General features: G+C 36.2%; 1 protein-coding gene across 1 annotated transcript in view; it reads left to right on the top strand.

Moving 5' to 3' along the window:
- The window catches only part of PPP4R3A (protein phosphatase 4 regulatory subunit 3A), a 41,727-nt gene extending 25,317 nt beyond the window's left edge, over positions 1 to 16,410 (top strand). Inside the window, exons 5-15 of the mRNA XM_082283786.1 lie at positions 4,420 to 4,497; positions 4,603 to 4,719; positions 5,214 to 5,330; positions 5,611 to 5,742; positions 5,831 to 5,933; positions 6,852 to 7,010; positions 8,183 to 8,352; positions 9,776 to 9,918; positions 12,437 to 12,627; positions 13,127 to 13,353; positions 15,619 to 16,410. Of these exons, the coding sequence (XP_082139912.1) occupies positions 4,420 to 4,497; positions 4,603 to 4,719; positions 5,214 to 5,330; positions 5,611 to 5,742; positions 5,831 to 5,933; positions 6,852 to 7,010; positions 8,183 to 8,352; positions 9,776 to 9,918; positions 12,437 to 12,627; positions 13,127 to 13,353; positions 15,619 to 15,732 (1,551 nt within the window). The 3' untranslated portion in view covers positions 15,733 to 16,410. The remainder of the gene's footprint in view (positions 1 to 4,419; positions 4,498 to 4,602; positions 4,720 to 5,213; positions 5,331 to 5,610; positions 5,743 to 5,830; positions 5,934 to 6,851; positions 7,011 to 8,182; positions 8,353 to 9,775; positions 9,919 to 12,436; positions 12,628 to 13,126; positions 13,354 to 15,618) is intronic.
- Positions 16,411 to 16,620: the final 210 nt, after the last annotated feature.

Genomic DNA, 16,620 nt, shown 5'->3' with positions numbered 1-16,620 from the left:
TTACTGTATTTATGTGTAACAATAGGCAGGTTTTAATTTTTGAAAGTGGTTTTACAGGTAGTTGCTTATTCTTAACAGAGTCCTGTGGATGCAAACATAATTTTCTGTAGTTGTTTTAGAGGAAGAATTGTGTTAGTGCATGTTGGTAGTTTTGCCCAAATCCAGTCTTCTTTCTCATAGTAGTTGGCTCAGGAATAACTGGGGATTTACTTCCAGCAAAATTCACCTTGCAGTGAAGTGTAAAAGGATACTGCTTTCTGGGGGAAATGACTTGGTGAAAGACATTTGTGAGTGGTGCATGCTCATGATTTTTGGGATTAACTTCTTCATTGTAGAAAATTATTTTCCACGTGTACAGAAACTACGGAAGTGATTTGGTGGATCCTCACTACTCTTCCAGCATGTCGATTCACGTGGAAGTAATGCATGATGAAGGCATGTGTGGAAAGGCAGTCCGATATGAAGGAGATTTTAAACTAAGAAATCTTCTGTGTGGTAGCAGGAAGGAGTGTGTGTTTGAAGTGGTATTTATCTGTTTGCTAGTAACATTTCATGAAAATTTCACTTTATGGGCTAAAATACTGTTTCTGCCCAAAATGAATATGAAGGTGGAATTTAGGATGGAATGTGTGCTCTCTTTCCAGTATAGGTGGTGTTGAGTTTCTTGGATGTTTGTTTTTTGAGAAAAGTAGGGTTTATGTCATTTATCTGTAATCACAGACACAAAAGTATCTGATAACTGAATGTTAATTACTAGAGAGGCCTGGTTTTCAAGAATCCTTTTTTAAGTGCCTTTTGGGAGGAGGAGGACTACTTTGAAAGTTGAATCACAAATGTAAATAGTGTCCTTTTTTGTGATCCTACCTTACCTGTGGGTTTTCTTGTTTTTAAAGTCATAAGTGATTGAGTGAGTAGTTGGCCTGGCTTGTTTTTATCTTCATGAGCTTTGAAATGTATTAAATCCTAGAAGCATCTACTTAGAACTTGTAAAGCATAAATGAATATACTTAGTGTCTGGTATACACATAGTTTAAATGTTGCACTTTTAATAATTTCTGTGCCTGGGGAAAGTACCTAGAATCCACAATTACATCATAAACTATTGTTCGCAGTTTTGTTCTCTTGGAAAACAGTTGTGACCTTCACAGCTTCTAAGATACAGCGAAATGTGTTTTGATACTTGTCTTCGTGAAAAGACCACATACTGCAGAGAATTATGCATTTGCACTGTGTTCACAGACATATTTTGGGGGATTTTTGAAAGTTGAAAAAAAAAGAAAACATGTAAATTGATGTAATTCTAGCATTGAGTGTTGGTGCTTTGTGACTTCTAAAATATGTGAACTCTGTTCTCAGACTGTGCATTTCCACAGATCCTGGTAGTACTGTTCAGAAATGTTTCTTCAGATATATTGCCCTTGTCAGTAATTTTACAGCTTGAGAGAGAGAATCTTGTATTTAGAATGTTCTTTGCAATGACAATTTTTCCATAAATGTGAGAGGGAGTCATTTCTCATGAACAGCAACCTGTCTGCCTTTCATTAAGCATCTGGAATGAGATAAATGCTAAAAGCTTTTCAGGGCTAAGCCGTAAGTGTGAAGTTACTAATAAGTTGTTTTTATTTTCTTGGAATAAGTGCCATTTACTGCATATTATCCATGTAAGGGTGGGATGTTTCAAATCGCTCAGATCCATCTTAATTTGTCTGATTTTAAATAGGTCATGGTTGTTTTGAAGCCTGGAGATTTCAGGTAATCTTGTTAATTTAAAAGTGCAAAGTATTTAATGGAGTTTGGGAGAGGACACGGCATGGAGAATATTTCAATATTATATTTAATGATGGATTGTAAAATACTGTATTGTGGTCTATACTTGGAATGCTGAAAAATAGTTACGTACTGAACTTCTGCAAATTCTTCCTGAAACATTAAGTGCCAGCATTGAAGTCTTTATCGCTTGCCAATGTTAAGTTCCCTCTACAAGTCCCATATGTTTGCAAGCCCAATACCAGGGTGAGTGGATTGCCCTCTGCTGCAGACAGCCACATCTTGAACGGGTCAGGAATGTAGCAGGATATGGTCAGAGAGCTGAGCTGGGGTCCTGCCCACGCCTTCCCGCCCAGCCAGCTCCTGCTTGTCCTGCTCTGCCACATAGTGCCAGATGTGCAGCTTCCTCAGGGAACTCCATCTCTGGGACACTGAAGTCTCATAAATGAGAGCCACATACCGCCAACAGTACAGGGTCTTCTCCTTCCACAACATAAAAACCCCAGTTTAATGCATTGGGTAATATTGTATACCCCTGTTTTTATTTTTCAGAAGTACACTGTTCATGGTCCTTACATATGTAAGAGCCATGATTATCTGCTGCTGCTGCTGTTTCCATTATTTTTTCGCAGTGATCACTCTTAAGATAATTTTGTGGTATTGACTTGCCTTTACTCTCAGGTATTACGGAAGAGGTGAAAAGTTGCTTTCACAGTGAGAATGGAAATAGGGGTTATGCTTTCCAGCTGGGGATAAGCATGCATCTTCTCAATAGTTTTCATAGATAAGATTAGTTCTACCTCTTGATTGAAACAGCAAAAAGAGAAATGAAAGCAAACTATGTAGCCTTTTCTTAAATGCACTGCTAATCATGGAAAAGAACCTGCATATTCTTCAAAAGAACTGGATTTTATGGGGTTTGGCTTTGTTTGGTTTTTTTTTTAATTAATTTTAGTGACTAAGTATGTCAGTATGTCTACTGTGGGTTACTTAACATTACCTGTGATGGCTAATGGGTTAAATATTAGAACAGAAAATTTAGAAAGCCATGTAACAGCTGAATAGCAGGTAGTCTAACATCCTTGTATTCTCCCATCAAAGCTTAAGGTACGTTTCTTGAAATCAAAGACCTTAATAGTTGTTTTGAACATATTTGACTGTTGATATCTGCAAATCAAAATTTACATCTGTGCTTGATCCTCCAGAGTGAATTTTGGTATACTTCAAATGAGGTCTCTCCTATCTCCTTTTGTTTGGATTTTGAAGTAGACACAGAAATAGCACCTGAACTTGCGTCCAGAAATCGCTTTTCTTCATTGTCTGTTGGGTCAGGTTAGGAGCACAGCTCAGCATCAGACAAGAGGAAACATGGCATATTCTAAATGTAGGGTTTACATTACAGTGCAGTGAGATATAGTAGCTCATGCCAGCCTGTTGTGGATTTATCTGTGTTGTGCAGTGCCATGTAGAGATCCTGATTGTGTTGTGGCAGTGTCACAGCAGCCTTAGCATGGTGTGCTGTCAGAACTGAGGTACTCACTTTCTCAGCAAGGCTGCATGGTGAGCCTGGATGAGGTATTGAGGTAATTCACAACATAAGAAAGTTTTTGTGTGTGTATCTGAAGTACTTTCATGGTTTTGCTTTATGCAGTGCAAACATAAGCAAAGCAGCTTGGATTTCTGGCACTGTGGTTTTGGGATGGAGGGATTGTTGCTCATGGTGTTACTGACATCGCAAGAAACAACACTGGCAGCTTTCTGAAAAAATGTATTAGTTTCTGATGTACAGGAATCCTTCTTAGCAAGTGCTGTTTTATTATTGTATAATATTGGGAAAAGGATGGGAGAAAGTTTATTTCTGTCTTAATAATCTCCTAGTTGTTAGGACTGTAAAGTTCATGGAAAGCTAAGTATTGCTGCTTTGTTCAATCTAAATACTCATTTGTAATGTGTTTGCAGCTGTTTGCAGTTTTGCTAAGGTACAGCAGTGTGAAAATAATGGAATGAGTTTTGATTGCTGTCAGCCAGAATGCCCAATAAATTCTGCATGTAATAGGAACAGTTGTTTTGATTTGGTCTCTAGAATTCACCCTTTTCACAACATTGAGGGGGAAGGAATCTCACCTCATTCCTGCTGTTAGGCGGCTTTCCCTTTATTGTGTTCTTGCTGTTGTTCTGCTGCAGACATCTAATAACATTCCAAAGATAAAAATGTATGAGAGTGTGTGTGTGTGCGTAGGGCTGTGTGGGAGATCATGTTTGTAAATGTATGTAAATAGCTGAAGCAAGGGTGGTGTGCTTTAGGGGGACTGGCATGTGACAAGGGGGAAGGAAGTTGAAGAAGGCAAAGACAAAACAGTGAGAATTGCAGTAGAAAGTAGAAAAAGGGCAACTAGAAGGCAACACAACAAACGTTGGAATTGAGAGTGAATTGTTGGGGGGTGGAGTGATATGAATATGATTAAAGCTCAAAAACAAGATATTAATTTACTTGAAAATTGAATTAGAAAGTTGATACTGGTGTGATTAATTACAGTATACAAACATATGTTCTCTTCATTCCAGGAAGCATGGTCTAGAAGAACTTTATATTATACTTGGATGCCTTTTGATATTGTCAAATAAACAAATAGTATTGTTTTGCTTTTGTAGGAAGATGAAAAATTTCTGACAGACTTGTTTGCACAACTAACAGATGAAGCCACAGATGAGGAGAAAAGACAGGAATTGGTAAGAGATCTGTAAAATATGCACGTGACAATTATCACAAAGTGACATGTGCATCCTTTTTTTTTTTTTTTTTAAATTACTGACTGGTATATTCCTGATTTTCAGGTAAATTTTCTGAAAGAGTTTTGTGCATTCTCACAAACACTTCAGCCTCAAAACAGAGATGCATTTTTCAAAACTTTGTCAAATATGGGCATACTGCCTGCACTAGAAGTCATATTGGTAAGTCATTTCAATTCTATTTGTCATAACAAGTTTGTTTATCTTCAGAGAGGCTTTTTTTAAAAAGTAGCTTCAGCACAAACTTCAGCAAGTGCTTTTCTTTTTATTTGCTTCATTTAGCTTGTCCTAGCTTAAGATTCAGAATGTTCAAAATATTTTTGTAAAACTTTAAAAGCTTTTACAATACGTCATTGGTAAGTGCCTTGGCATTCTTCAGTTTTTGTTTTCTCATTTGCTTTCCTAGCTTTGCTTGCTTTTTGGTATCCAAATAAGTAAGAAAATAGGGAAATCAATCAAAGGGCAGGGAAACCATAAAATTTATTTTGCCCAACTGCTGTCAAATCTACAAAGAAGAAGTGAGAGTTAACTTAGTTTTAGAATATAGCTTTAGCAATAGTTAGGTATGATTTGTGAAAAGGAATTAAAGCTGTATGTTTTCTGGTTCCATTTAAGCTTTTCAAGAAAGCGTAAATGGTTTCATTTGACTTTCCCAGGGTATGGATGATGCGCAAGTAAGAAGTGCAGCCACTGATATATTTTCATATTTGGTTGAATACAACCCATCCATGGTACGAGAATTCGTCATGCAGGAAGCGCAGCAGAATGATGATGTAAGTAGAGAGTCCTCAGAAATGTGTGTATTGTTTTTGAAATTACTGGGTTTTGAAATTACTGGTTTATATTTATGACTCTGTGAATGACATGAGCCCTTGTTTCAAAGAAGTATGGAATTTGGTAACAGGATACTGAACTGCTTTGTGTTTTTTAAAGAGTTCTGTTAGGTGAGATGAGTGTTCACCTGTTCACAGATGCTTGTTGCATTGTATAATTTCAGATTTGGCAGAAGGGAGTACCATTTGAATTGATTTTTCTTTCCCCCCCTCCTCTTAGGATATATTACTCATTAACCTCATTATAGAACACATGATTTGTGACACAGATCCAGAACTTGGAGGGGCAGTACTACTCATGGGTTTGCTTCGTACTTTAGTTGATCCAGAAAATATGCTTGCCACTGCCAATGTAAGTAAATACCTTCAAATGAAATTACGTTAGATTTTTTTAGAGTATTTGATGATATGTGTTACATATATTTTTTTTCATTCCTTAGAAAACAGAAAAGACAGAGTTCTTAGGTTTCTTCTACAAACATTGTATGCATGTTCTGACAGCCCCTTTATTGGCCAATACTACAGAGGACAAGCCTAGCAAAGGTAATGACGCTCTGGATTTTGGGCACATCAAGGCTGTTGAAAGTCAATGTCTAGAATAAGTGTCAAAAGACATTTTCTGTCTAAAAAATTTGAGTCTGAGATTATGATACATAGTTCAAAGTAAAATGCTGATTCATTATTTAGTCATTTGAATAATGCATAGGCATAAAACTCAGCAGAGAAACCTGATTTAAGAAGTGAGCAACTTTTGCTGCAAATTTGGCCTTAGCAAAAATTAAAATACTTGTATAATTTTTAGGAACTCATGGGGCAGTTCACTGACGTAGACTTGTAAACATGTCTAAATGTTTTTTTAAAGTCAGGGATTACTAGACATGTTGCAACATTTCCCCTGGGAAGGTGTGCTGAATTTGAGGGTATTGTTTCTAGATCAGACTAAGAAAGCGGAGATCAGTAATGAACTAACTGTTCATGCTGGCTACTAGCAGCAGTTTGAAGACCCCAAGATATTTCTTGCACAGTACTTTAGTTAAAAGGCATTATAGATCACGTTTTTGGTGCAAACTCAGTTAAGATACTGCATATGGGGCAATAGTTTATGATGTAGATGTGTGGACATCATAATGTGATTTGGTTAAATAAGCCTGACTGCTTGTGTTAGGGTTAAGTTTTGTACTCTGAACCTTCAAACACCAATTTAAGAAAAATGTAATTGGTTTCATATTTTAAGAGAGTTTCCTGCCATATCTGTATTTATAGAAAACACTCAATCCATAACAAGCTTGTTCAATTTCTGTTTAAAAGACTAAACATATCCTGCAGCATGTTCCATAAAATGTCTGTGGGAAAATAAAAGAACTTGGAAATGTTTACTGGAGTGCAGTTGGATATTTGAAGTTAGCTTCTGAAGGCAGTATTCCAGATATGTTAAATTATTTTGGTTTTGTTTTATTACAGATGATTTTCAGACAGCCCAACTCTTGGCATTAATACTGGAATTGCTAACTTTCTGTGTAGAACATCATACCTATCACATAAAAAACTACATTATTAACAAAGATATCCTGCGAAGGGTACTGGTTCTCATGGCCTCAAAGCACGCTTTCTTGGCATTGTGTAAGTTTGAGAGCTGAGGAATAAACTGGAATTTTGTGAATGTGAGCTGATACATATCTTCACTCTGCTGGAAAAAAACTGTTCATAGATCATGACAATTTTTGACTGAATACAGAGATTCTACTGTTATAGTCTATGTTTCTCATACTAGATTATAGATATATCAGCTACTATTAGTAAATAATTTTGCAGTTTTAGATACCTTTTTATCCTGAAAAAAGAAGGATTTTGCTTCATCTCAGTGGAGAGGGGAATTGAAGAGATGGTACGTCAGTATTGAATATACTAAGAGAAGCGTTGAAGTTTTGATGTTTTTTTAGTAGGAATTATCAGAGGTAGTTAATTAGAACTGTGACTACCTGACTGCATTAAACTGCACAGAAGTTCAGTGTGCTGCTCTTCAGACAATGGTAGTTTCTTGACCATGCTCAGCTCAGTAGTGTCAAAGCAGTGTGACTTAATTCTGGAGACAAGTAAGAGATTTTCTCTATAGTTCAGTTGTGCACATAGAGTTAAACAAAGCCTTAAGTTGACTGAGCAGTACCATACAATAAGAAGTACCTTTTACATTTTGTAACTGAATAACCTGTACACATGGCTGCTAAGCGAAATGTGCTGCCAGGTGATACTGTACTTTATGCACGGACATTTTCTCACTTGTGTACACTTTAGAGTTTCAGAAAGAGCTTTAAACTGGTTGTAAATCAAGCCTTTGCCTTACTATATGCGTGAATAAAGTGTTGTTTACCAATTTTAAAATTAGATAGTTTATATCCTAATCAGATAGTACTAATTAAATCTAATCAAACATTTGAATAATAGGGATGATAAGCAAATTTCTCAGTTCTTTTACTGAGAAAATGTTTTACCTTTACTGTAAGTAATTTTAAAAATCGAAAATAGATTTTTATATTAGCAGTAGTATAGTTAAACAATACTATATGAGTCCTTCAGTGAACAGAGATCATTTCATTTGTACAGTTATGATGAAGGATTTCTTTATGATAGAGTAGATAAGTAATCAGCGGTATAGTCAAGACTGTTGAGAAGCAGAGAACAACTGAACGTATTGCTGTATATGAACTGAGGCTGTAAATTGCCCTAACTGCTCAGTAATTTCTGCAATTTTGCTTTTAAATTTAAAAACTCCTTTGACAACACATCTGTTTCAGGTGCCCTTCGTTTCAAAAGAAAGATAATTGGGCTAAAGGATGAATTCTACAACCGTTACATAATGAAAAGTTTTTTGTTTGAACCCGTGGTCAAAGCATTTCTAAATAATGGTTCCCGTTATAATCTGATGAACTCTGCCATAATAGAGATGTTCGAATTTATCAGAGTGGTGAGTGCTATTATATGATGAAGATAATTACTATATTGTTTAGTCTTGTAATTCAATATTACTTTTGGTTTTGCTTTTGCCCTAAATTATGCTATCATAATGGGACCATGTGATACTGTATTTATATGAACCTTGTTTTATATCACTATTACATATTTGTACATGTTCTTTTTTACATTCAAACAGTACCATTACTTGAAGATTAAATACACTTGATACTGTACTCACAGTACCCAGATTTGCAAAGGCAGCACTAATCAAATTTCATCATGCAGATTGGATAGGCTTGTTATGACAGGAATGTAATTAGAAACTACTGCTACAAACCCATCAAATTTAGCTGTGCTCCGTAATGTCAATTCAATTGAATATGGAAATACACATAAGAGCTAGCAATCTCTTTTGATTATTTTAATGGAGTGCTACCAAGTTCCTTCCATGGGGAGTCTCTAATTGGGCCCAAGCTAGGGTGCAGACAGTTGTAGAGGAGTAAGTCACCAGGCACGGTCACTTCTTGAAATCTTCAGTGTTGATTACCTCTTTTTTCTTTGAGTTGGGACTCAAGGTAATTCTAGAATAAGATGACCTGATCATCATGAAACAGTTGATTGAAAACTGGTTTTGAAGCTATGAAAAAAGTTCATCTGTGTAGGTGGTTGTGACTTGTACAGTGGTGTATTGGGTTTGCATGGCAAGGTTTTGGTGAGCAGTGGCTAAAGGAGTGGCTTCTATAGAAGCTGCTGGAAGCTTCCCTTGTGTTCAGTAGAGCCAATGCCAGCTGGCTCCAAGATGAACATGCCCCTGGCTCAGGTCAGAGCAGAGATTCCCCTGCCGCCTATGGTGATGTCCATGGTGAGACAGCTATCCCCCTGTAGCCCACTGGAGGTCCATGGTGGAGCAGAGATCCACCTGCAGCCTGTGGAGGACCCCAGGCCAGAGCAGGTGGGTGCCCAAAGGAGACTGTGACCCCTTGGGAAGCCTTTGGTGGAGCAGGCTCCTGGCAGGACCTGTGGAGAGAGGAGCCCGCACTGGAGCAGGTTCACTGACAGGACTTTTGATCCCATGAGGGCCCCTTGCTGGAGCTGCCTGTTCCTGAAGGACTGCATGCCATGCACTCTTACCAGTATAAAAATATCTCTAAGTTACATTGTGAAAGACATTTTAGGCTTGAGTTGGGTATAGTTTTTGTCAGGCTTTAGGTTCTGTTGTGTTTTGAAGGAGATACTGCTAGAAAATTGATGTTGTTTTGCTAATCAAATAGTTGAGGCTCTAGATTTTTAATTACACTTCTAATACTCATTTTTGCATAAGCTAATGAATACAGTGCTTGCTATGGCATTCTCATTTCAGATACTTTTTATATTGTATTAAATAAACTAATTTGAATGAAAATAAGTCACTTTATGTTTGTTTCTTCCTATAGGAAGATATAAAATCATTAACAGCTCATGTAATTGAAAATTACTGGAAGGCACTGGAAGATGTAGATTATGTGCAGACATTCAAAGGATTGAAACTACGATTTGAACAACAACGGGAAAGACAAGATAATCCAAAACTTGACAGGTAAAATGCACTAAATGTTCTTAATAGTATATTGATGCTTTAATTATCTTATCAGACTATTGATGGGCTGCTCTCTATTACTGGGAAATGGAGATTAAAATTTAGACTCCTGCTTGCATCTCAAGCCTTGCTGAATTTACTTGATTAAAAGTGTGATTTTCAAATATGTTGCTACAGACTTTTGATCAACTTTCAGGAAACGTTAGTTGCTGGACCCCCAGTCATAATGCTAATTTATCCCATCTTAAATGTATGTGCACTACTTTAATGAGGTTGGAAGCCTACCAAGTATCTCTACCAAGTTCATTTATTTAAATAACAGATTTCCACTGCTGATTTGAAAGCCTGTTCAGTTGTGAATTACCATTCTGTGGATTTTTCTTTCAAAAATTTTCACATCAGATTTCCTTTTATTTTAGTTGTGGGAATAGATATTTAGATAGGTTTTATCAAAATGCCTGAGGAATAGAATAGCCAAAGAAATGTTCAGAGAATGCTTTTTTTGTCCCTGTTAGATTTGCTGATGGAGTAAGAACAATCTGATGCAAAGCTTGAATAGCTCCTTCCATTTGCCAGAACAAAAGTTCCCTTCCATAGTACACAGCTGCCCAAGGTTAAAAAGGTTGAGATGTATAAAAATAGGAAGTTTAGGCCTTTTTGCTCCATTTCTTTTTGGTTTATGTCTAGTTTCATTAAAACAAAGTGACTGCTTGTGTGAGCAGATGAGTTACTCTTAAGAGTTGTTAGCAAGACCTGTTTTTGTTCTGCTTTCTTGAATTAGTTTGAAAACACAGTAAAATTAATTCTGAGTAGTCCTACTAGGGTATCTTGAAATTTCAGCCTTCTATTTCCTGCTACAAGATTTCTTAATACTTAAATTTGAGATTTGTACAATTAAAATGAGACTGTAAGTGTAGATTTATTTTAAAACATAGAAGCACTTTCAAGAGCATGTGCAGGATCTGCAGTTTTGAGTACTGAGGTATTAAAAGCGAGATGTTATTTTGGCTTATGTCAGCTAAACTTATGACATAAACAGCTGAAATTCAAGGCTGTGATTCTTACTTACATTAATGCATGTGTGGGAAAGAATACCCAGCTACTTTCTTCAGCAATTTCCATCCAGTATAGCAAGTAAAGCTTTAGTTTTTTTCTTGGCTTAAGTTGAACTAAGTGGTTGTGCTGCATGAGTTTACCCAACAGAAAATAGAGCTTCAAGAGGTCTGTAGCTCAACCTTCTTCCTACATTTTATATAGTGGCTGCACAAGTCCTGTCACAATCCATGTAATTTTTAAAGTGAAAACCCAGAAATAATAAAATGCACAAATAACAAGAATCTGTTTACATATTTTAGCAAAGGAAGTTCAGTAAGGAAGGAGACCAACATTTTGTGGACATGGGCCACAAAAGTATTCATTAGAGTTCCACTTAAGTCATAGTTTTGTGCTGTTAGCAGAACTTGAGTGTAAATATAATGTAAAATGATGCAGTATGTATAGATAGAGATGATAATGCTGGCGAGCAACTTACTTATAACTAGATTTATTATTAAAAGTACATTTAGTGTTTTTATTCAATAGCGTGTAATGTTCTAATTTTTCCCTTGTGGCTTTTTCCTGCAGTCAGTAATGCAAATGTCTAGGTTCTATTATTAACATTTTGATCCCAGTAACAGAGACTTTATGAAAAACATGAAATTTCATCTAGTAAATTGTGAAGTGCTTCATCAAATGCTTCATCATGCTTCTGTTGGAAACTGTTAAAATCAACATCTAGCAATGATAATGTTTTCAACCTCTCTTCCACTTCTCCTGCCCCATTCTCGAAGGGCCACATCCCTGTCACTCTGCTCCAAGACCATAATACTGCTTCTGTGAGAAAAGAGAAAAGTACGGTGGAGCTGAAATAAACCAATGTTGATAATAGATCAAATAGGGAGAGGTAGCAGTTCATATCCAAGGCCCTGAAAAATGGAAAATACTGATAAGTGACCAAAAGTTGTAACAGATGGATGTGGCAGAGAGAGATAGTTTTCTTTTAAATGTATCTTTTTAAAACTGGAGTCATATTTAAGTTAGATTTTTTTTTTTTTTAACTTGTTGGACCTGAATACAAACAGGTTACAAAATGTTTTCAGAGAATTAGTCTGTATTTCTAAATTCTTTGTTTTACAACTTTTTATTAACCAGTGCAAACTGATAAACCAAGTCTGAATGCAACACTTTAGTGAGATTTATTAAAATTACTTTTAATAGTGCTGTTTATGTGCTACAGAATTTTGTACTGATCGAGTAGTCTGTGCTATTAGCAGAGTTGTACTTTATTTGATTCTTTACATGGAAAAGCTTATAATGATATTTGCATTGAAAATACAAAGGTTCACATTAGGGAATGATTTGATGGTGTTTTTATTGCTCTGCAGTGTATGGATCTGTAAACTGTCACTAAGTGTTGAGTAGAAGTTTTATTATTGAGTTGATTTTTGAATCTACGCTTTTCAAACTTACTGTTCTGCAGCATGCGCTCCATTTTGAGAAACCACAGGTACAGAAGGGACGCAAGAACCCTGGAAGATGAGGAGGAAATGTGGTTTAATACTGATGAGGATGATATGGAAGATGGAGAGGCAGTGGTGCCCCCTTCTGACAAGCCTAAAAATGATGAGGATATTATGGACCCTATCAGTAAATTCATGGAAAGAAAAAAATGTAAGTGATGAGAAGATGAATGCCATAACTTGTATTATTTAGTCCTACTGCAATGAAGGATTTGCATGTATTTATTTTGAAATTGCAACATCAATTTGGTGTTTTACCTTTAAAACAGTTTGGTTGTCTTCAAAAGCAGAATGTGTTGTAGATTTCTTAAAGCATTTGAATTTAAATCTTAACTGATAGTCGAGTTTTTCTGTGTTTTATTTGGGTTATAATTCAATGTTATGTATTGAATATATATAATACTGGTTTATAACTCAAATTTTTCTACATAAATGTTCAGGTGATACCACTGGTAGAACAAAAGTGTTCATTCCTGGCCAGTGACAAAAGCTGGTAGGTGGTACAGTAGTATGGAAAAAAGTCTATGATGACTCACTTAATTGAGTTATACATAAAGACATAAAGTATTAAGCCTTTCCGCAACAGTGATTTGTGATTAAATGTTGGACTCAATGCTTTACTTTTGCTTTTTTTTTTCTTTTCTTTCCAGTGAAAGAGAGTGAAGAAAAGGAAGTTCTTCTGAAAACTAACCTTTCAGGTCGTCAGAGCCCAAGCTTCAAACTTTCTTTTTCCAGTGGTACAAAATCTAACCTTACCAGCCAGTCATCTGCAAGTAATCTGCCTGGATCCCCTGGGTCGCCTGGGTCTCCAGGGTCCCCTGGCTCACCTGGCTCAGTTTCTAAAAGCACATCTCAGATGGCAGCTATTACAACTAAGGTAATTTTGAATGGTTGTAGGTTGACTTCATTGTTATAGAGTAGGAATTTGCTTTTGCATCTCTCTGAAGTTTGTGTGAGTCCTGACACGTTAAGCAGCAATGGACTGTCTGGTTTGTGTGAACTTCTTGTCTGGCCTTCAGCATTTTTAACAAGATCTGCTGTATGTAGAAGAAGTAAAAGCTCTTCTAATGCCCAGACTAGTCAAGTAGGAAGCATGCCACTAGTTGCTCTTAGCAGTGATGTTTACTGTGAAATACAGACAACACTGTACTTATGTTAAATTGCACTGGGATATTTGACAGGTAAAAATAAATATTTTGGAAACATAGCTAAATTTTGGTAGATACCACAATGCCCTGCTGCATCCATTGAGGATTTCTACTATCACCATTTTTGTACTGTTCAGAATTCTATAGTTGACCTATATGAAGGAAATAAATTGCATTGAATGCTGATTGCTGTAAGCCAGAACAATTTCTGATACCCAAGTGTGACATTTTTACCTTTGAACTGACTTACAGTTTTGATTTGGAACATACTGAAATAGAAGAAGAAAGCCCCTTTAAAAGAGCACTGTAACTTGGAGTGAATATTCAAAACAAGCATTTTTAAATACATTTTAGGACACTGTTGGATTTTATCAGATTTTTGACTAAAAATGTTTGAACTGAGTCAGGAAAGTAGAGGGACTGCTGTTTTCCCAGAATGGAGGGGCAGATAAGGTAATGCTGATACAGTGCAGTTCAGATAATGAGAATTTATTTTCATAACAAGTGTTTTCACTTCTGAAATGTGAGATATGTATATCAGTTGTTCAGGTAATCTTGGAATAACACTGATTCATCCTTGTTTTGTAATGCTACCATTCAGCTTGTTTATCTAACATCTAGTGAAGGTAAATGAAGGTTTAGGTTTTTTCTTTCTTCTACTCAACATAGCTTAGGAGTTTGTATTTGGATTGCATTCTGTTGAAAACACCTGGATTAGAAGAGTTGGGCTGATGGAAGAAGCTAAGGACACTTCCTCTAAATCCCTCTGTGAAGGAAACTCCTTGCATGACCCACGAGTTAGTCAAGCACTTTTAAAAAGGGATGGAATTGGCTTGGAAATCCATTCAGCCTGTTAGACGTTTGTTCTCTCCCAGACAGTGTAATTCCCTGAGTCTGAAATGGAGTCTTTACATATGGAACATATTGGCTACAGTATTGACTCCATAAATTCAAGTAGTGGTGGCAAAAGAAAAATGTTCAGCTTACAAAGGGAAACATGCAGTGCTCTGGAAAACACGCATGGATTCAGGCATAAGGTATCTTACCTTCTTTCACAGTAAAACGTGCCACAGTTGCAAACTAGAAACAGTGTTGAAATTGGGTTTTTCATTAATTACCAGATGTTGTTGTTTTAGGTGTAGTATACTCAGTGTTATGTGTGACTGTACAGAATACGTGTAATTGTTTTTCAAGTTGTATTTTGGTATGCAGTTGACTGAAATGTTCTGGTTTGGATGTCCATTATTAGGTACCTGAGTAAGTAATAGGACCTTTGAGTAAAGTATTTGACTACAACTGCCATTGTAGTCACATGCTGGTTAAGCTTCAGAAGTTACTTAACATAATATAGTTAGGGGAAGTTTCAGAAGTTCATGCTGCTGCTTTTTCATGGGTCCAGAGCTGCCTAATCCTAAATTTGTGGGTATTTGCAATACAAAGGAGTTTTTAATGTTACTAGATACATTTCATTTTCAGCTGACAAGTTGTTTAAACTTTGTAACCCAGACACCTCATTCAGTTACATTTTTCAAAAAAATTCTTAGTCACTACACATGTAAACTAACTTTTGTGAAGACAACATGTGTTTTAAAAGTATCATAATTCAAAAATTCAAATTGAAGGATATTCTGTATTTGTTTTTGAAGTGCTTCCAGATTGCTCAATGTAGTCAGCTCTACTCAGTAAAAATAAACTATGTCGTCACACATGGAGCTGCAGTGACACTTAGCAAAATTACATAGATTTTTGGCTTTACCTAAATTTCAATTGGAAATACTTCCAGTTGGATAAGTAAAACCCAATTTTGGCTTTATTAATTTAAACATTTTTCAGAGAATGTAATTTTCATTCATGCTGAAGGATTTATTTTTGTTCTGCTTAATTTTATACAAAACCACCTGAACCAGTGTGCTTATGGCAAACATACAATACAGTCGTGAACTATTGATGTGCAAACATTTTCTTAATTATAATAATTGTGTCTGTCTTTGTAGGGAGGCCTTGTTGGGCTTGTAGATTATCCTGATGATGATGAAGAGGATGATGAAGATGAAGATAAAGAGGAAACTTTACCTTTGTCAAAGAAAGCAAAGCTTGAGTCATCATAATGGCAACTGCTGAAGAACATTACCAGTTGGGGAAGGATTTTTTTTCCAAAAACAAAACAAACCCACAGCAAAGCAGCAATCTTTTGTGAATTACTGTGTATGACACAGATCAACCTATACAAATGGATTTCTGCCAATCAAGTGCCAATTCAAAGGAGCAGAAGAAGGAGAAATACTTTGTTTAGGGGAAGGACTTACGCCTTTGAGTTCTCCAGCTTGGACCACATGTTGCCCTTTTCTCAGGGAAGGAAATGGAAAACAAAACAAAACAAAAAAACAAAAAAACAAAAAAAAAAAAAAAAAAGAAAAAAAAAAGCCAACAGGGCAGGAGTTTTGTTAGTGGAACTCTGGATTGGCTGGTCAGTTGCTACAATCAGAATATGCTTTCTTGGACCATGGATGAGACTTCTGAAGAAAAGGCAGGTTTTGCCATAGTTCTTCACTAGTTAAGAATGCCAGCAGTTTCTTTGTATAAAAGAGACCTGCCTTTGAAATCGTACATTCTGAACATTTTACTCAAGCTACAACAGGTTTTAAAAACCTCTGCGGGGGAGGGCCGAACATAAAGTTTCCTCTTTTTTTTTAAATCTGTTCCCTTTGCCCTTTAAACTGCAGAAATTTTTTTTGAGGTGGGGGATTTGTTTGTCCCTTCTTGATTAAAGATTGAGTGGAATTCTAGATGTGGTCACTTTTGTGTCATAATTTTTTTTTGCCCCCCTGAGTGTATGCTTAGTTGTTGAGTATATATTTGGGACCATTAAAATTTTTTGATGTAATATAATCTCACTGTTGTGCTGGTACCTGTTTCACACTGTGTAATTTTGTTCTGCATCACAGTTCTTACTGTGTTAAGGACTTTATGGAAGATGGTATCGTTTTTATTGGAAA

The sequence above is a fragment of the Coloeus monedula genome (genome assembly GCF_965178545.1).
Source record: "Coloeus monedula genome assembly, chromosome: 6".
Classification (NCBI taxonomy): domain Eukaryota; kingdom Metazoa; phylum Chordata; class Aves; order Passeriformes; family Corvidae; genus Coloeus; species Coloeus monedula.
This window is presented reverse-complemented; position numbering and strand designations above follow the sequence as displayed.